Genomic DNA, 20514 nt, shown 5'->3' with positions numbered 1-20514 from the left:
AACATCTCTGGTTTCAGGCTGGAAACTGTCAGTGTCCTCTCAAAGCTGCCCGAGGATCATCACACTTACGCTAGCATGCCTCTTGTTCCCAGAGAAAAGACCTCGTACACTCAGTCATGTTGTGACTTATCTCCCATAATGCCCCCTTCCCCGCCCCCAGATGGGAGCTAAGTCACTTCCTCCTGGACACTGTTCTCGATGTCTGCTAACTCTCAACGGGTAGCACCGCAGTCTGCTTAGAGCAAAGCAACACCTTGAGAGAGGTTATAGGCCAACAGGAGGGCTTACCTTTGAATAAGAAGTTTATGGCTCTCCTGGCATATGTCAGGGAGTCCTGTCTAGCAGCACTCAGGGAGAACAACCAAACCCAGAACACTCACATTTTAGAACCATCAGAGACAGAAACTGACAAGAGACAAAGACCATCCAATGCATCTCCGAGCTGAAAAGGAAAACTCCTGAGCCCAGGGAGAGCGTGAGGGCCTCACAGATGCTCTGTAATGGCAGATCTCTGAGACAGAGCTAGCAGAAAGGAGAAATGCAAAGCCGGGTAGAGGGCTTTGGACTGGGTCCGCACTACATTCATTATTTAAGCACCTGTGAGCAGGGGGATGCTTTGACACTATATAATTAAGGCGAAAGCTACGGGGCGGCATATGGTGTTGTGGCTACCAGATCTGATCCCCAATCTGCCGTGCTTTGGTTAGTGACACTTATCTGTTCCTTAGTGTACTTGCTCGAAGAGGAAAACCATGGCAACAATACCTTATGTGCTTTTGGGAGCATGAGATGGAGCTGATGTGTAGAACCGGAGACAGTGGGGAGAGAGGTTTGCTCTGCGGGGCTATTTATCCACTACTCCGAGAAGGTTCAGGGTCCTTGCGACCTTACAAAGTTGGCCAGTGTGCATCTTGAAGAAAGCATGCCCAAGAGCCAGTGGGAATACTGTGGCTTAGTCTGAATGGTTAGTTCTGTTCTTCTGTCAAGAAATGGTAGATTCATCTGCCAACAAGTCAGTGCAACACAAGGTATGTGAGCCACGATGAGATACTCAGCCGGTTCGCGTCTGCGACAAGACAGTCTTTTCTGTTTCCAGAGTAAGGGTGACCACTTTTGGTTTTTCTTAAAAAAAAAAAAAAAAAAAAAAAAAAGCTGAGCCGCACTCCCCTCCCCCATCCCCAAATCTTCGTAGCAGATGCATGAGAAACAATAACACAGAAAGTGTATATGCATAAAATTATCATGCGAATCAACTTTTTTTTTTTTAGCAGACTCTTTACATTTGGCAATACTTTAAAAATCTCTAAAAAGTGTTATGGTCGCTGACCACGTTTTTTTTGAAATTGTCTTTGTCTTGTTTGATACTTGAAAGGCATGAAAAATCTCCCTCCACTTCCTCACCCTCTCCCAGGGGTCATTTCCCCCTCTCTTTTCTTTGCCCTGGTTGCCCTCTGACCTTGCTGTTTCCACGGACTTCTGAATCTAATTAATGTCTCCCTGGCTATATAAATGAATTATGTAGCCAGGAGGATGTTGGAAACTTTGAAGAAAGTGCATTCCTTAGGGAAAACCTGGTTTTGTTAAAAAAAAAAAATAGAATGCACATTTCCAGGTGGTGGGATGTGAGTACAGTGTAAAACCTCAGCCATACACTCACACTCAATAAATACCGCTGCCTGACAACACGGGAAAACCTTCGAAGCATCAGATTTGACGTTTGGGGCAATTCTCAGCCATCGTGGAAGGTGGCTGAGGGGGCAGATTATCCATATTTGTTGCCATCCCAAATAGTCTGCAGCCACCTGACTGAGATATTGGTTCCCCTCCCCCTTTCCAGTCAATTTACAACCCTTTGCAGGGAGCATGTCCTCAGAGGACCGCTGAAATGGCTCTGGCTGCCTGTGGCCCAGAATGTTCTGCAAAGCTCCGGACAGCAGGCAAGTGAGGAGGAGGGGCCTTAGTGAAGTTCTCAGCCAGAGGATACTGTCAGGGAGCCCAAGGCAGAGATGGTCCCTATGCCCCATGTTTCCATGGAAACAGGAGGAGTGATGACAGCCAGCACAACCGCACCATCTGCTCAGGACCTAGAGAATGAGGGAGAAAATGAGAAAGGTACCTTAGGTCCCAGGCTAGATCCACTGTGTGCTACCTGTGCAGAGGGAGGCAAAGGCCCGAGGACACTAGAGCTCCTGGGTAGATTTGAAAATCCATGCTGTCCTGGGGCTTGACATATTAACATCTAATTTGCAAGCAAAAAGCCTGGAGGGTTTATTGGCAAACCCTAGATACAGTTTCAAACACCCTGGATGCCTCTGGAGAGAGAAGCTGACTGAGTGAGGTATCTGCTGCCTCCCTGGAACAGGAGAGAAAGGTGTTGTGAGAAAAGATGGGGGAGAAGAGGGGGGAGGGGCTGGGAGAGCTTCCAGGAAGGCCATCCACAGAGCTAGCTCTTTTCTAGAGAATGACAGGGCGGGGGGTGGGGGGGATTGAGATTCTATTGGTTCCCCAAGGCTACCTCCGAGTTCCAGCCATGTCTTGACAATTTAGTTTAGGGAGATGGTGTGAATTTGCTTCTAGGGGCACACAAGAGGCTTCACATTCCAGGGGAGGATGAGGTCCTCGCCAAGAGCACATGTGCATACCGTGTTGAGCAGGATCCATTTCTTACTTCCTTCGTATTGTGGATTTAGCACAAACCAGCCAACCAACCAGCCAGGTCACCAGGGAGGCCAGGCAGTCCTGCTGTAGCTACCTTCCTCAGTGACCATCCCCTAAGTCTGCGGGTCCATTCAGCTCTCAGTAGCACAAGTTGCTTCTCCCTCAGGAGAAAAGCCCCTCAAGTCTTCTGGGTATTCAGAAGCTGCTGCTTCACTGGGACATATCCTCCCTCCCCACCCCATCTCTCTATCTTTCTATCTCTCTATCTCTCTATCTCTCTATCTCTCTATCTCTCTATCTATCTATCTATCTATCTCTCTATCTCTCTCTCTATCTCTCTATCTCTCTATCTCTCTCTATCTCTCTATCTCTCTATCTCTCATCTATCTATCTATCTATCTATCTATCTCACTATGTATCTATGTATTTACCTATCTGTCTAGGCAATCTCTTCTTCCTTTACAAAAAAGCCAAACAAAACCCCCATCCCCAAACAAAACGAAAAGTCACCAAAACCCAAACCCAACAACAAAAACTTAACAAACCAAACCCTTTTCTAATTCTAGAGAGTACCAACACCTCTCGTTCTCCCTCCCTCCCCCTTTCCTTCTCTCTGTCCTCCTTCTCCTCCTCCTCCTCCTCCTCTTCTTTTGTACTCAGGTTTAAACTTTGACTCGTCCCAGTGCTAGATCTGTTCCTACACTAAATGGGAACACTCATAAAATATAACAAACAAGTTCTTCTAACGAAGAGTCTCATTAACGCCTCTACACCTCACCAGTGAAAACTATTCGTTTTCAATTTATTCCCATCACAGCTCAGGCAAAGACAGTATCTACAGCAATGTTTTGGGTTTCTTCCCAAGCCCTCACTCTCCAAGTGGGTTCTATTCACAGAAACATCCACCCGAAATGAAACACTAATGCATCCATCCTCGAGTTAAAGTCCCCGAACAGAAAATACATTATTTGTAAAGAAACATTAAAAAAACAAACAAACAAAGCAAAACACCCACAGTGAAGTTACTTCAGGCTCAAGTACACTAAAATGTAAACATGGGGACCCAGAGTTGGCATTCAAATATACATCTGTCCATTACTTCATAGCTCTTTTGGAGGGACCTTTTACAAATAACCCTCCTTCCCCAGGCCTAAACCCCCTTTTACTCTCTCCTGTTCTGGGACCCATTTATCTTCAGCCACTAAGAGGGGGAGGCTTGAATCTGTGTCTGAGCCTCAAGCGCGGCATGGGTCCCGCAGTAAACATGGTTCTGTTTGTTCCTCAGCAGTCTCTTTTGTATAAACAGATGTGGTGGGAAGGGAAGGGAAGGAAAGGGAAGCCAGATCCCTGGGAGGGGCTGGAGGTCTCCTTTCTGGAGAAGACTGCCAGCTGCAGCCAGGAGCCCGAGGAACAGGACACATTTCTTGTCCAGGCCTTGGAACTTGCAGTTCTTCCAGGCATAGGCTGTTCCCCTCCCGCTCTCCTCCACCCTCCACCCCAGCCTTTGTTCCTGGGAAAGCTGTCTCCATGTGATGTCTGTAGCTCACTTTTGCCAGAGCAAACATTTCCAAGAGGGTTTATGCTAAGTAGGAATCTGTAAGGCACATTTCCCCCCTCCTTCTCTCCAGATACACTGTAGACCAAGATTTTGGACTCCAGCCCTTCACACCTGTACTTTGTCCATATTTCCTTTGTTCTTTTGTAGCCTTCAACTAACTGGGCGGGGTGGTATTTAAGGCAGGGAAGTTGTTAGTTTGTAAAATAACCAGTGGGTCACTACAACTGATTTGATGTAGACTCTGCCTTCGCTTAGTGATTGATATTTTCACATGAGTTATGGATGCTAATAAGGGAACTATTCCAAAGCTGGGGGAAGAAAAGGATGCCCCCCCCCACCTCGGCTTTGCAGTCCTGTTTCCGAGAGCAAAGAACTCTGGTTGGCCTTTTGGAGGTCTACCTGCGCCTAGAACTTCGTTAGTTCTCCTTCAGAGGTGGATGAAATAAAAAAGGGGGTGCTCCCAGGTTGATTTCTATCAAAGGGGCTAAATTTTTGGCGGCCCCACATGGTGGCTCTTGTCTAGAAAAGGAACAAAGGCCGATGCACTGCAAAGGCCTCCCTTAGGGCATGCGGGGGTTGGTGTAAGTGGTGAGCTTTGCTTGGTACTGCTCTCTCCAGGAATCCTGAGGAATCCTGAACAAGGCTCGAGGAAATGTAGCCAAGAGCATGGGAGAGGGGAGACCCCCACCCCCACCCCGAACCGCCAACCCCCCCCCGGGGGGGCAGCATGGGTTCCTCAATTTTTAGAGCAGAAGCGCAGAGATGGAAGTATAGGCCTGCTGGACATCTCCAGTCCCCACTCTCAAAGTGTATATAATAACGAGCGAGGGGGGAGCAGTCTTTCAAACCAAGGGAGTAATAATAGCAGGGGCTTTATTTTTTTTTTTTTTTACAAGCCACAGTGGTACTCTATCATCCTTCCAGCTGACAATCTGCCACTCTCCAGACAGGAGAGGAGGCGGCGGGAAGTTTGTAGTGGAAACCTAGAGGCCTTTCCAGTATGAAATAAAAAGAAAGGAGGCAGGTTTCCAGGGACCGGGCAGCTGAGGGGTAGAGGATATCCCTTCGTTCGCCAACCCCCAGTCCCCCAACCTTCTAGGCAAAACTGCAGCTGAGAGCAGGTCTTGGAAGAAGCTTCCTTCCCGCCTCCTCTTTATTTCACTTAAGTTACTGGCTCCAGATATTTGAAACGATTTGTTTTCGGCGCTGCCTTGGGCTGCACAGTTAACTCTCACAGCGCCTGGGTCGCCCAGGGCTTTTCCTTCCTAGCACCCACCCCAGGTCTGCAAGCGTGCACACCTCCCGCCGCAGCGCCCTGCGGATTCCGCTTAATTTGCGGAGGACCAGAAAGTCCCTGCTGGACACGGAGCGAAGGCGAGAGGCAGGGGGCTGCTCTGCTGCAGGTCGGCCTCGCCTCAGCACGGCAACCCCCTGCCCTCGGCGCCGTCACCGCCGCACCTCTCCCTCTGGCTCGCAGAACGTCCCCCGCAACCCTCGGGGCCACCAAAGATCTGGAGAGATGGAAGGGCGCGGGTGAGGAGGGCGAGCCGACGGCCGGGCCCGAGAAAGGGCGCGGGACCCCGATCAGCCGCACGGGGAGCGCGGGGAGCGCAGGGGCGCGCGGGGCGCGCGGGGCGGGCGCGGCGGGCGCGGCGCGGGGCTCAGGACGCGCGCGCGCCTCGGCCTCGCCCGCGCACACGCGCCTCCCGGAGGAGAAAGAGGCGGGCGGGCGGGCGAGCGGGCGGGCGCAGAGCACCGCGCCGGCGGCTGCAGCGGGCCGGGCCGCCGCGAGGGAGGGGCGGAGGGGCGGAGGGGCGGGCGCAGGCCGGGAGGGGGCGGCGGCGCGGCGAGCTCGCTCGCGGCTCTGGGAGAGTGTGGCTGCGCGCGAGCCGGCGAGCGGGTGAGTGCGCCGGGCGGGCCCGGGAGGCGAGGGCCGCGGGGGTGCCGGGCGCTGCGAGCCGGGGGAGGGTAGCTGGCGGGCGGCGGCGGCGGCTCGGGCGCGGCCGGGATGCACCTTAGCTGGCGCCTCTCGTTCCAGCGCGCGGGCGGCCCGAGGCTCGGCGGCGGCGGCGGACACAGCGGCGGCGGCGGACACAGCGGCGGCGGCGGCGACGGCGGCGGCGGCGCTGACACCTCCCACCATGGACAGCTTCGACTTAGCCTTGCTCCAGGAATGGGACCTCGAGTCACTGTGGTGAGTCCCGGTGCTGGTCGTTTGGGGAGCCGCGGCGGCCCCGCCTGCCCTCACCTGGGCCGGGACGCCGGGTGCCCGGCCGCCGTGGGGGTGGGGTGGCTCGGGGACAACCGCCTCGCCGGCCGGCTGCTTCCAGCCTTGGCGGGCTGGATGCACGGCCGCCTCCCCGTGAATTCGTTAGTCTCCGGTCCCGTCCCCTCCTCTCGGTGTTGTCTGCGCCAGGTCAAGGGGCCAGTGGTCTGGCTGCCACAGGAGGAGCGCAGCGGTGGAGAGGGGAAAAGAACCGATTTTTTGAACGTGTCACTGATGCCCGAGAGCCCACCCTCATCCCGCAGCCCCTCTCAGCTACCTTCCTTCGGATTGTGCTCCCTTCCAGCTCCTGGAGAATCTCGGGCTCACCCCTGTGACCCCCTAGAGTTGGTACCGCTACGAAGTGCCCCGGGAGGATGCTCGCCAGCCTTGCTCCTTGCCTGCTCCCTGCTTGGCTGCTGCATCCTTCCTCTGTCCTACCTCACTCCCACTCGAGATGGAAAAGTGAGCACCCGGGGCAGGAGGCCAGTGTGTCTCGGTGCCCGAATTCCAGAGGCCTTGGCCCAGGGAAACTCATTTCCCGGAGATACACAGTTCCTTTGCACCCTTTCTTCACACATCCTGGTGGCTGAACTCCTCTCAACTCCACTCTTTTTTTTTTTTTTTTTTTTTTTTTGTCAAGCTCAAAGCTGGCAGCCTGGAATGCACTTGGGGTTCCAGTTCTCGCTGTTCTCGCATCAGGGAGAGCTTCTGTAGGTAAATCACAGGTAGATGCAATTTAATTCCAGTTGCGGTTGTCTGAAAAATCCCATTGGCTGCCTCAGCATCCCTCGCATTTCCCCCATCCCTTAAATGTTTCCAACCAGCCCTATTCAGGTGGTAAAATTACTGCTTGTATATTCCTGGAGGAACTTGTGTTATGTTTAATATTTACGGGGACGAACATCTGCTGGAACAAGCATATTAACTGCTCTCTGTTCTGCCTCTGGTAATCGCTGATTGTAGAGCTGAGCGTTTCCCTTCTTTTTAATTCAGTAAAGAGTTCACATGTGTCTAAAACTGCGAGTGGTGTGCACATGAATATGCAATGCACAATTTTAAAGCCAAACTGCTTTATGATTTATGGCTCATCCATCGATGGTATGTAGACGTGTGGATCTCCGCAGTGACTTAGGCTCAAAGTGACTTATTTTCCCAAAGACAGGTGTAACAAAATAAACTAGACACAGAGCTCGCGAATTATCGAGCAGTTTCTTATAAAAGATCCGATGGTGAGTACAGCTTGCTCTGCATAATGTTGGAGCCTATAAAACACACAAGGATGGGCTCCAATGTAATAAAGCTTGTATATATTACACTGGCAACTTCAAAGAGCTAGTGTAGAGAGAATACGGAACATGTTATTACTCTATAAAAGTTGCTAATTACTGTGTTGCTGCTCCTGGGTTATTTCAGCCTTTCATTTACAGATACCTATTATTTTACAGGTTTACCTTTTGAAATGTTGGTTTCTGGCACAAATTCAATAGCTTCCCAGATAACAACTGTATTTTAAAAATTACTTTTGCTTTTTAAAATCTAGGCAGGCTTGTTGTCAAAGGGGAGAACTTAATATTTTGGACACGTTTTAATGCTGCGTATTCACTTTCTGGTTCAAATTGAACTCCTGTATGGTTTTTGTAAGTTGTGTTCTGAGATTCTCAGTGGTAATGGCGTAGTCCTTTTTGTCAAGGGCTCAAGCTGTGTCTTCAGTTCCCAGTAAATGATCTTGAACACTGTGGAAGAATGCCCGGTGAATTGTTGTTAAACTTATATCTGCTACATACATACATACATACATACATACATACATACATACATACATGAGACCAGGTCTCTCAGCATAGTCCTGAAACTTGCTTTGGAGACTGGGCTGGCCTCAGACCACATAGATTTTTACCTCTGCACTGACAATGTTGCACCATCACAGCTGGAAAGCAGTTTTTTTTTTTGTTTGTTTTTAAAGCCATTGTACACTCAATCAGATTTGTTAGCAATATGTAGTTTCTTGGCTTAAGAAAGCATGCTAGATTTCTTGATTGCATATAGTCAAACAGTTTGGCTTAAGAGAATGTTTCTTATTTTGCGAATATAGAGTTTACATTTACAAAAGGTTATCTTTAGGTAAAGTTAAAGATAAAACAAACTACTTTGGCTTGCATTTCAAATATGTCAGACATTCTCTTAGTTATAGACCAATTTTTGCCTGACATTTCTAACTCAATTTCAGGATTTAATTAAAATTACAGTTTAGTTTTAAGCTCATACATGATCAAAATACTATCTATCTATCTATCTATCTATCTATCTATCTATCTATCTCTCCTCTCTTTCTCCAGCTCTTGTTTGTTTTTGAAAGAAGGTCTTGGTGTGCAAGCCTCACACTCAAGGTAATCCTCCTGCCTCAGTCTACTGAGTACTGGGGTAACAATCATGTACCCCCTCATGCCTGACATACTAGATTACTTTCTCTGTGTCTGGTATTTTCATATCTGTTATCTTCTTCTTTGAATCTGATAATATCTCAAAAGTAATTGACAGTACTCTCATTTTTATAGATAATAGGGGCTTTAAACTATAAGGTGACGGTGCCAAGACCAAAATGACAGCAGATATTTTAAGTCTAACACTTGCTAAGTACTTGTCAGAGGTGTGACCATTATATGTCCTAGATCCTTTATTCCACAACAAGAAAATTACCACTTAAGTACTGCTGTTGGTCTGATTTTTACATAGAGGAAAATTGAGGATGCGTAGTCAGGTAGCTTGTCCGAGTTCACACAGCTCAGACTTGATGAAGGATTAGCTTTAAAGTCTTCTTTTCTGATATCAGGGCTATGTATTTTCTAGAGCCCTGCAGATCTCTTCCAGCTGAGAAAGAATGGCTTTACAAGAACTACAAAGCAAGAGCACTGACATCTGCAACTTAAGGCTGTGTCAAAATATTAAAAGAGAAGGTCAGAACCTTAAATGGTGTTGATTTAAGAAAAGAAAATCTGAAAAACCAAAAGCCATGAGTTAGGAGTGGTGCCTGTTAATTCACTTATGAAAGGAGACATAAATTTTAAATAAAGACCACTGAACAATCCATTCTTTCATCATAGGAAAAAAGGTCTTTGAAGAGAGGAGTTGCAGATTAATAGCCAGAGTGTCTTATTTTGATAACTGAACAACGTTCTCTAATTGGTAGACATCCAATCCTGATCAAACAAATTACACTTTATTAGTTGCGACTGTGGCTTTGAGCCTGTGTATGCTTCTTGTACATGCAGGAGAACACGCATCATGGGACTATAGATGGAATATGAAACAAAAGTATGGCCAGTGTGATATAATCAATTGATGGGAGCCCTTGGGTCTGTCTTCTTCCATCCCTATCACCCCTATTCAGAAGCACCCATGCCTGGCTTTTCAGGGTGGGTCTTCCAGCAGGAATGATCAGATGCCTGTTCATTTCACCCTTAAAATGGAGATGGATGTCTCTAAGAAACATTGTTACCATACTTCCCTGTCCTTAAGAAACACTGTATGCAGGGAAGTGGCCACCCTGCACAGGACCCTGCAGCTTCTGCAGACCTGGGTCCTAAGCAGAGGCAGTTATCTGAGGGAGCAATGCCTCCCTTCTGTTCCCTTCTGCTCTTTCTCTGGGGGTTCACACATTTTGCCTTAGCTGTTACAACATCAGGGTCTCTAAAGTGCCCGACACATCCACTGTTGCTTTTGTTTGTTCTGTTCATGCGTCTTTATTGGTCATCTATAAAGTATAACACCTTGTGGTAGTGTCTGTAGGGGATGAAGAACTGGGTAAGATGTGGGCTGTGCATTCCTTGTCTAGTTTTAAAGTTGGATGAGAATGTAAATGCAAAAGGAAGCTTTCTGCTCTAGAGATTCAAAAAAGATTACTCCCATACTTGGGACTAAGGTGGGTGCTAGACAGGCGTTTTTTCATTACTACTACTACTACTACTACTACTACTACTACTACTACTACTATTACTACTACTACTACTACTACTATTATTATTATTTACTTATTTTTTTAAAGACTTCCACAGAAAAGGTGGACTTTGGATTAAGCTTTGGGAGACGAACTGACTTTTAAAGATGGTGGGAAAAAAAGGCATGGGGCATCTTGAACAAAGGCTTTTGGGTTTTTTTGTTGTTTGTTTGTTTGTTTTTTTTGTTTAGTTGCTTGTTTGTTTGTTTGTTTTTGTAGCTCTAAGGGTGCTTTTTATTGAGCACAGTGAAATTACCTATGCTATGTATTTTAAACACACAGCCTGGTCATCATGAGATGGTTTGCCAAATGAGAAAAGTTTTCCAAAACCAACTAATATTTACTCTTCTCTTCTCTACATTAAGAACACTTTTTTATTCCTAGGGAGAAAGTCAACAAAGATGGAATAATAACTATTAAGACTTTGCTTAGTGTTCATTCTGACCCTCACCCCCACAGACTTTACATAAGCCAGCGTCCCTACATTTCTGTTCACACAGGCATTCTACGCCCTTCAGGACCAACCCTTTGGAGTTGTAACCCAGGGGGGAGAAAGACAGCTCAGCAGTTAAGAGTGTTTATTGCTTCTCCAATTGACATGAGATCAGTTCCCAGCACCCACAGGAGGCAGCTTCTATCCACTTATAATTCCATCTCGAGAGGACTCCAATCCTCTCTTCTGGTCTCCCTGGGCATTTGCAGCATACATCCACGTGGACACATCCACATACATAAAAATAAACGTTCTAAAGGGAAAAGAGATTGTTACACATGGATGTTTCAAATTGTAACAGATGGGTGTTTCATATCCATCAGTGTTCGTGTGGTAGTGGTTTGCATTGGACAGGCACCACTGGCTTAAATGTTTTGGACCAAACTCACAGTTGACACACAGTTAACACTGCAACCCAGTATACCTGTGAACATGAGTACACATGACGGAAACACAGTGTCAGCCGGAAATAAAGTGTCAGGCGATACCTGGTGTGATGTATGGGATGTATTCTCATATCTTCTATATCAGATCTCAGATATTTCCTTATAAAAATTTTTTCCAGTCATAGATTAAACCCCCAGGCCCCCAAGATGCAAAGGGGAGACTATTAGGAGTTTAGAGCATTGTGGGTTGTCCTGATGCTTTTTGTATTCTGATGTTAATTCTGTTTCTTCAAGAGGGACTCCACCCCCTACCCCAGCAGTGGATCTTGAACTCAGGTGATCTCGTGAGCCTTTCCCCCATTTTAACTGGTCAAATAAAGGCTAGAGCCCATGATTGGGCAGTGGAAGGAAAAGGTAGGATGGGAGGCCTTTGAGAGTGGAGGCAGGTAGGAGGAGGGGGAAGAATGAAGGATAGAGGGAGGAAGAGGAGGAGGGTGTGAGGATGGAACAGAGCCACGTGGCCAGCAGAAACTACAAGTAGTTTAGATGTGCCCAATCGAGGTATATAACTTATAAATTAATAACAGTTTGTGTGTTTTCTGTAAGGCTTACTGGGGTTGGAAATTACTACAGCATTAACTCTATATCTATACACCTACACACACACACACACACACACACACACACACACACACACACACACTCTCTCTCTCTCTCTGAAATACAAAGCAGGCACTGCCCACTGGAGAAGGCACGGGCACATCCTATTGAGGGAGTAAAAATTCATGGCTTCGTGGCACTGAAATGTATTCTGAGGAAGTAGAATTTCAGGAGGAGGAAATAAAAGGGAAGAGAATCCACGTGGAAGGAATAGCTCACATAGACACGGAGGGAATGAAGCGTGGTGCTTATCTGAACATAAGGTTATTAGCTAGGGCAGGATGAGGATGGACTGCGCTCCCATCAGGCTGCTGGGGAGCAACAGCGTCCTAACCTGCTGAAGGATGCTGCTGAAGGATCAAGTGATGCTCTTGATTCTTTTCAAGTCTGTCACTCCAGGAGAGGCTTCCATAAGGCCCTAGGGTTCCCAGGCTTTTTACTAGAAACAGACCTTTTCTTCCATCGTTATCAAGCTTCTCTCTGTTGCTTTTCACTCTCCTGATGCGTCAAAATGGCCCACGAGGCATGATTGGTGGGCCGAGTGCATGCATCCTGAGTTTCCTGGAGGTATTTCTAGGAGAGCCGGCTTGGTAAGCTACCCACACTCTCATTGGCTGAGAGTGACGACATAGTCTTTGGAGGCGACTTTCATTGGTTGAAAGTGTTTGCCTGCACCCTGCCTGTGCCCTGTCCTGAGCACTTAGCAGGCTCCAGGGTGAATTGTGTCTTGGAAATCCTTCCTTTCAAATGTGTGGTAGTGTGGAGGAAGCTGGAAGGAGAACATGGACCTCTTGTTTTGTGAGAGGCAGCTACAGGAGGCACCCCCGGCATGTGGCATGGGTTGAGGAGAGTCGGGTAGGCAGGCTGGTTAGTTCAGGATGTGGAAGTTGAAGGGTGCTGGCGTGGGAGACAGGGCTGTGGGGATAAAGGGAAGGATGCGCGTTGGAAGTCTTTGGGTTTTAATCAGATGCCTTTTGGTGACAATAAAGATGCTATTACGTGTGCGGAAATGGTTCCTTCCTGTGTTCCAGATTCTCTTTTGTGGAATGTAGGAGGGTTATAAAATGCTAAAAATCTATTTTGGGAGAATGTCCCTGTGAGCCAGACCGTCTAATCAATGACTCTGCAGATTAGCAACTCAACAGGCCCTTCCTCTTAACATCGGCTAAAATAGTAGTCACGTTAGACAACAGATCAATTCCTCAACATGAAGTACTAGATTATTTTGTGCGTAAATGGAATTTCAAGGTTTGAAATAGATTTGTCTAAGTTTTCCTAGTTTTGGGGGAGAAAGCCTGGGTGGCAAAATCAAGGCCATACAAGAACATATAATATCATTTGATATAAAATAACGTTCCTCGTTTTATTCTCAAGTAAAAATCTGTAACTTTACTTTCAACATTGGCTGTTCCTTTTTGTTTGGAAATGGAATTTGAGATCTTGGATTCAGTTGGCTTCAACCTTGCTTTCTATTGGGCTCTGAACAGCTCGGTTTCTTCCCCCCCCCAGTACAAGTCTTGGCTTAATCACTTAAAAGCAATGATGGCGTTTGTTTTGCTTGCCCTACCTCATAAGGTTGTGATGTTCTGTAATCAAAGCATCAGTTACTCTGTTAGGGTCAAATATGGTACTTTTATACCCTTTGCTTCCTTAAAATCTCTCTCTCTCTCTCTCTCTCTCTCTCTCTATATATATATATATATATATATATATATATATACACACACACACACACACACACACACACACACACACACGCACACAAGCTTATTGAAAGACCACATGGGGTCTGCTTCAGCAATATGTCTGGCACACAGTTCTTGGCTTGACATTGCAACCCCAGGGACATGCTTGACTGGAGACTAGTTTTTCTCAGTTGTGTGTCACAGTGCAATAGATACATGTGGTTGTACTAGCAACTTATGTAGACCTATGAACCATTGCATAATCTCCCATGTTTCACTGAGAATGTATTGTATTACTAGCCATTACATCAAAAACTTCATTTGGCACCGTGGGTCCCGTAATATTATGTCAGGCTAGTCGCAATTTGGGTTTACTAGAAACAAGATACAGTTATACCAGGCTATGAAGATACCACCCCACCTAAGAGGTGAAATGACTTTTAATCTCAAGCCACTAATACCTGGGATAAGATAGGGGGCCTTGGGTCTGAAGGTGGTACACACACTGGGTGTGAGAATTTATCAGTGGTGTGACTAAGGCCGTGTCAAGACATCATTGCCTAGATAAATGGACCAGCGGTAGTGGGCTATCCCTGAGACTCTGTGCTTATTAGCTTTTATCAACTTGACACATTAGAGTCACTTGGAGGAGGAAACTTGAATCAGAGGAAATGCTGTCTTCAGACTGGCCTGCAGGCTTGTCTGGGTAGGATTTTCTTGACTAATGACTGATGTGGGAGGGTCCAGCTCATTTTGGGCGCTGCAGCCCTTGGTGTGTATGTAAGAACAAGAAAGCAGGCTGAGCAAGCCTGGAGAGCAAGCCAGTAAGCAGCATCCCTCTACAGTCTCTGCATCAGGTTCCTGTCTCTAGCTTTCTGCCTAGGCTTTCCTTCCTGGTGGGCTTGTAAACCAAACAAACTCTTTCCTCCCCACATTGTTCTGGCCCTGGTGTTTATGACAGTAACATGCAAACTAAGGTAGACTCCTTCCAGCTCTACAGTCTGAGCCCACTCCCATTACTGGGAGGCAGGAACCAGAGCACACAGAAGGCATTAACTGTAGTCCCTTGGGTATCTCTCCATTGCCGTTTTTTTCTACTCACATGTGGAGAAAGCCAGGGAGGGGACTTAAACCTCTTCATAGAATTTCTCCCCAGGAGGCACATTGTTAGCGGAGGTAAACAAAAATGACTGTAATTTGGAGACTACACTAACGTATCAACTCACAGTTATGTGCTTACCTTGATACTGAAAATAATTTTATTTTTGCTTTTTTATGGGCAGGAAATTAGTTTTCAGAAACCCCCCTGGGGGTTGTAATGTGAGCCTGTTAGTCTTAGTTAAATTCTTCTTGTCATACCTGGGCTGTTTACCTCAGTTAGGAAGTGACAGAACACATTTTCAGTCAGTGTTCATTGAAATGTTAATTAGCTCCCTGACAGGTAGACAAGGGAAAAAAAAAAAAAACAAAAAAACAAAAAAACAAAACTTCCTGTACTAACTCAGCCCCAATTCCAGGAAATAATCTGGTTTTGTTTTTAAATTGGAAAAGTACATTTTTACTTTTGGGGTTTTTTTTTTTTTTTGTTTTGATTTATTTTGTTTTGTTTATTTGTTTTTTTCTGTAGAAGGTATCCAGGGGATTAAGGACCCAGGAAAGGAAAGCTGTTTTGAAAGTAGAGGTCAGTGTGCTTAATGCACCAGGGAACATCTGAACTTTAATGGGTATCCGGATAGCTCAGGGAGCTCGTTAAAATATAGATTTTAATTTAATAGAACCAAGGTGGGGCCATGAGCTTACATTTCTGATTGGTTCTTGAGTACTGACATGTTCTCACAGAACAGACACCGACTTGTAAGGACGGAAATCACCCCTTTGAAAAGACGCTCTTTCAGAGGGCTTTCTATTATTCTCTTTGCAGTTCAGGGGGACTTGTATAGGAACACTGTTTCCTAGAGCTGGGAGGTTACATTTACAGGCAGCATTTATTTTATTGCTGTGTCCTTTTTAATACAATTCTGATGAACGAGAGGGTGGTTACTTGTATCTTAATGAGGGCAGGCTGCTGAAATGGACATAAAGCCCTGAGTAAACACACTTTGTTACAAATAGGCTCATCCCCTTTTATAGCCGTTCAGTACTTGTCAGTGAGCCTTGGTCAGCTGTTGCTGCTGCATCTGATGGGGGCTCTGGGAGTACCAAGATGATCCTAAGACCTTAAGGATCTGTGGGGACTCTAACAGAGACTCAGCAGCTGCTCAGAATGGAGACCAAATGTCCCGTTCTTTCTCTGCCACGATGCTTGGGAGGAAAGGGATGCAGGTCAGAGTTTAGGGGGTGGCAGGAGTTTAGAGAATTATTGCCCTACCTGGTGACCATAGTCCTAAATTATGACTTTCCTAGTGTCCTAGGAGAAGCCTCAACTTCCCAGATATGTTCCACTCTGCCATTACCAGAGAACCATGGATCAATTAGGTGGGGAAACTTCACCACAGTTTCCCTAACAAACGCAATCCTGTTTCGGTAGAAAAATAAGCATACTTGGGACTAATAAAATACAACGTAGCCATCACTGTACATTCTGTGTGATCTGTGGGAAGGTCCTTAGCTTGATTTTATTAATGAGGATGTCCTAGTACATGTGGACACACACTTCTCCTCTCTGGGATTTGAACAACTTAATGTTTAGGGTTTGGAAAAGAAAAATGACTTTTTAGGAGTAGTGGGGAAGATTGAAATCTGTGGCCTTCCTTGGGGCATGCCAATTGGTGAAAGTAGGGCTTGAGGAAGTATTTATAGTGTCAATAGAGCCTCAGATCTTATTGTGTTCTTTGTGGACATGCATGGTACTACCTTGTGTGCCGTGGACTGCTATGCTACCCGACTAATTGTGTGCGACTATGTCTTCAGCCTGCACTGTTTTCTTCCTCCTCCTCCTCCTCTTCTTCTTCAAATTATTTATTTTATGTATGTGAATACACTGTAGCTGTCTTCAGACACATCAGAAGAGGGCATCAGATCCCATTACAGATGGTTGCAAGCCACCATGTGGTTGCTGGGAATTGAACTCAGGACCTCTGGAAGAGCAGTCAGTGCTCTTAACCGCTGAGCCATCTCTCCAGCCCACATTATTTTCTTCTACTTTACCTTGTTTTCTATTGTGAGGAAGAGGAAAGGAGACTGTTCAGGGGAGCAAGCATGTGGTTACTGATGTGGCTTGTAACTTGCGACATCAATTAATGCTGTAGAAAACAGTATTAACTAGCTAAGAGTATGTAATAGTTGGTCATAGAAACAGTCCCCGTTATCATTAGATAAAGGACCCAGAGCTTTGTTCTGTTGGGTCAAGAGATCTTAAGAAAAAAAGGGAACAGCGACCCATTGGGTGCTGAGCCTGAGTGGCGCTGTACAGGCAGCTGGTTCAGAGCTCTTGCTTTGGTACATCAGCCTAGCTTGCTTTTCTCCCAACATGCCCCACAGGATGGAGTCTGCCCCTGTCCATGGGATGGAGGCTGCCTTTGTCATTTCTTGGAACATGGGCTGTGCGAAGTGTGGGAGGAGCTTGAAGACTTGAATTCAGCCTGAGACGCTGGCGCCGCTGTAGTGCCAACCCTGCTGTTACCTACAGAGAAGCCATGTGTTCTGAGCGCAGTGGGTAGACAGGTCTCCCGAAGCTTCATGTCTCCCAAGGATGCTGAACCTCTGGTCCTTCCACTCTCTGAAATGCCCCTCTCCTGCCCTGCTGGGAGGGAGAAACAAGGACTCAAGTGAAGTGAAGGCTTGGCACTGCACACCCTCCTAAGGGACTATGGGTGCTGTCTGTCTGCTGGGACACGGACTACACCATCCACTGAAGTGACCCAAAGCGCCATTCAGCCATCCTTGAGTGCCTTTTCTCTCAGATTAAAACTTCAACCTCCATTGTCCTGGCCCTGTGACATGGGTTGTAACCTATGTCCCATCTGCGCTTCCTGTGCCCAGCTTACAAGGGTTCCTGTAAAGTTAGTGGGCCTCCACAGGAGAGTCAGTTCAGAGCTTCCCGCAGAGCTGAGTCCTTCCCGGAAACATGGCTGTGGCCCATGAGGCCAGGTGATTCTTGTAACACAAGGACTGTCTGTCTGTATGTCTGTCTGTCTGACTACTTGTCCTTGGAGATAATTTCTCCTCCAAAGCCTGGTGGAGCTTTTTCTTGGAAGATGTCTTTTCCTTCCTTTTTCCTAAGTAGAATTTGGTCCTTTGGCATGACTGGAATCCGTTTTTGTCAGGAAAGCTGGTGAATTTTATCACCTTACCTTGACTTAAAGCTCTAACATTGAGTAACAAGTTCCAAGTTCAGATAGAAAATTTTTGGAGAGGTTGCCTCTGGGGAATGAGTAAGAGCACTGTGTAGCAACCCATATGTGAAGAGGCCATAATGAAACCTGTTGCTTTGTTGTCTAACCTGAAGAGATTGTGTGTGTGTGTGTGTGTGTGTGTGTGTTGGGGGGTGTTAGATATATTTATAGTATGAGACAAAATCTAGCATTTTAGCTTCTAATATTTAGATAGATAATTAGTTACATAAATTAGTGTATATTACTTTCCTTATCTCTATCCCTCAGTGAGATGAAAGCAATATTTTAGAACCCAAAATACCATACGCAATAACGCAGCACAGTATGTGTACAGTCTAGGCGGCTCTTAGCTGCTCTTTGTAACTTTCTTCCTCCGGATCTATAGATTTCAGGATTGAGAGGGCAATCACTGGTTGAGCCTGACAGATAAGTGTGACTAGACCTTATTTCTAGCCTGGATGTATTTCAGATACTTGCAAGAGTGGTTTTGACCTGCCTGGCATCTCAGGATGTTTAGGGGGTGGTACCATTTAGAGATTAATGACAATTCACAGGTCCTAAAGGATGAATGTGAGGAGAGGTACAAAGTAGGGCCCCTGTGGTATCAGCAAAGGTAGAGGAGGAGCAGCAGGCATGGCCATGCTTGGCGGTGACGGTGGTTATATCTGAAGGTTTGTGTAGCTGAGTGGGGAGGAATAGCAGGAGAAGAAGCCAGAGAATGAAGTGGGGACTTGTTCCAGAGGGTCCCTGCATGGCATCCCAAGGAGCCCAAACATTTTCTTGTGGATGGTCAGCCATGAAGGTAAATGAGTAGGTGAATACACCGGTTGTGTTTACACGGTGGTATTTCTAGAAGGCATTGTAGACAGGAAGAGCAGATGGAGTGGCAAAGGTGAAGTAACACATTGAACTATGCAGTGTGTAAGGCCCATGTGCTGTGCTTTTAGAGGGGTGTATAGGAAACTGGCCGCAAGATCCTCACATGCAGGAAGAAGGCAAGGGGAGAAGGCTTGGGGATTCTCAACATGTATGTGCTGGTGAAAATGAGAGGGTGGTCCAGGAGGAGTGAGAAGAGAATGAGAGAGGGAGGAGTGAGGGGAGGATGGGGATCAGGAGGAGTGAGGAGAGGATGGGGATCAGGAGGAGTGAGGGGAGGATGGGGATCAGGAAGAGTGAGGGGAGGATGGAGATCAGGAGGAAGGAGGGAAGGATGGAGTTCAGAAGTGAGGGAAGGATGGGGAGCAGGAAGATTGAAAGGAGGATGGAGATCAGGAGGAAGGAGGGAAGGATGGAGATCAGGAGTGAGGGAAGGATGGGGAGCAGGAGGAGTGAGGGGAGGGTGGGGAGCAGGCCTGGGATTTTTGGGAGCAGCAGTCTAGAATGGAGGATGAAAAAGCTAGAGAATGGAGGGGCCAAGAACTTGGATACAATGCCAGATGCACTCACCTAGTCATCTGTCGTGTCCTGGATGGGCAGTGGGGTGAAAAAGTGGCTGGGCATGGTGAGACAGAGCTGCGAATGTCTCATTTTTGAGGGAAAAGGAAACAGATCTTGAGGCAGCTCTCAGAGGAGGATGGAGGGGCCTGACCCAAGGTATAGGACCTTTGGTTCTCCTTCCTCCCTGGATCTCTCTCTTCTCCTCTGCCCGCCTCCTCTTCTGCCAGGAAAGGGAGCTTCTAAAAGTAGTCACAGAGCTGTGTATGGAATATGCCCCGTGAAAAGGTAACAGATATGTATTTCATAGTTATTATTAGTGACTTAATGAAAGTCTGCAGAAGCCACTTCAGCATAAATCTCTGTCACACGTTCTGAGATTTAATTAGAGTGTTTTGAAGGTAATTTTGATTCAGAAGTAATTGGGTAAGGCTAAGTCACCAGAAAAATTGTGAACTTGTCTAATTGGGGAGACTTTAAAGTGGTTTTTTAAGAATTATTTTCAAACTTCAAAAAACACAGCCAGGAGCCCCGGTGTATTATTCCGACTGACATTGGTGGTAGAATCCTTCTCGAGGGGTGGTGGGCCGGTCAGCCTCTGAGCAGTTCTGAGGCTCTTACTGACAAGCACAGGTCATGAGTCTTTAAATATTTCATGTTATTTCATAACCTGTAAAGTAGGTTCTGTCCTTTCATTCTGAAGAGAAACAAAGGAAGGTAGCACATTACACAGAACCCATAGCTAAGGTGGTGGACCTGGGATGTCTACTCAGGAAGTTTATATATATAGTCACTACCCTACAAAGAGCTCCACTTAGTGACAGCCATCAAGTGTGAGTTCCAAAATATCTAAAATAAACATGAGATTTATATGTGTGCATGTCAGATGTCTGTTTTATCTATCCCGTGTATACACACAAGTCTCCAACAGGCACAGGGAAGTTTATGTGTATGAAGCATCTTGAGATTTGAATGTTAAAACTCCGAATAACATAGTAGGTATCCTGGGTGCAAATATTGTGGTCTGGAGGGATTCTAATTAACAG

General features: G+C 46.6%; 1 protein-coding gene across 4 annotated transcripts in view; it reads left to right on the top strand.

Annotated features, from left to right (window-relative positions):
• Positions 1-20514, top strand: part of Aff3 (ALF transcription elongation factor 3) — a 494860-nt gene that overhangs the window by 31588 nt on the left and 442758 nt on the right. For 2 of the 4 annotated variants that reach the window (NM_001413892.1, XM_087566655.1), the window contains 2 exon segments: positions 6065-6116; positions 6255-6410. In NM_001413892.1, the coding sequence (NP_001400821.1) occupies positions 6358-6410 (53 nt within the window). In that variant the 5' untranslated portion in view covers positions 6065-6116; positions 6255-6357. 4 annotated transcript variants of the gene reach the window in all.

The sequence above is a fragment of the Rattus norvegicus genome, chromosome 9 (assembly GCF_021556685.1).
Source record: "Rattus norvegicus strain SHRSP/BbbUtx chromosome 9, alternate assembly SHRSP_T2T, whole genome shotgun sequence".
Taxonomy (NCBI): Eukaryota; Metazoa; Chordata; class Mammalia; order Rodentia; family Muridae; genus Rattus; species Rattus norvegicus.
The sequence above is the reverse complement of the archived record's forward strand: the minus strand, read 5'-3'. Positions and strand labels throughout refer to the sequence as shown.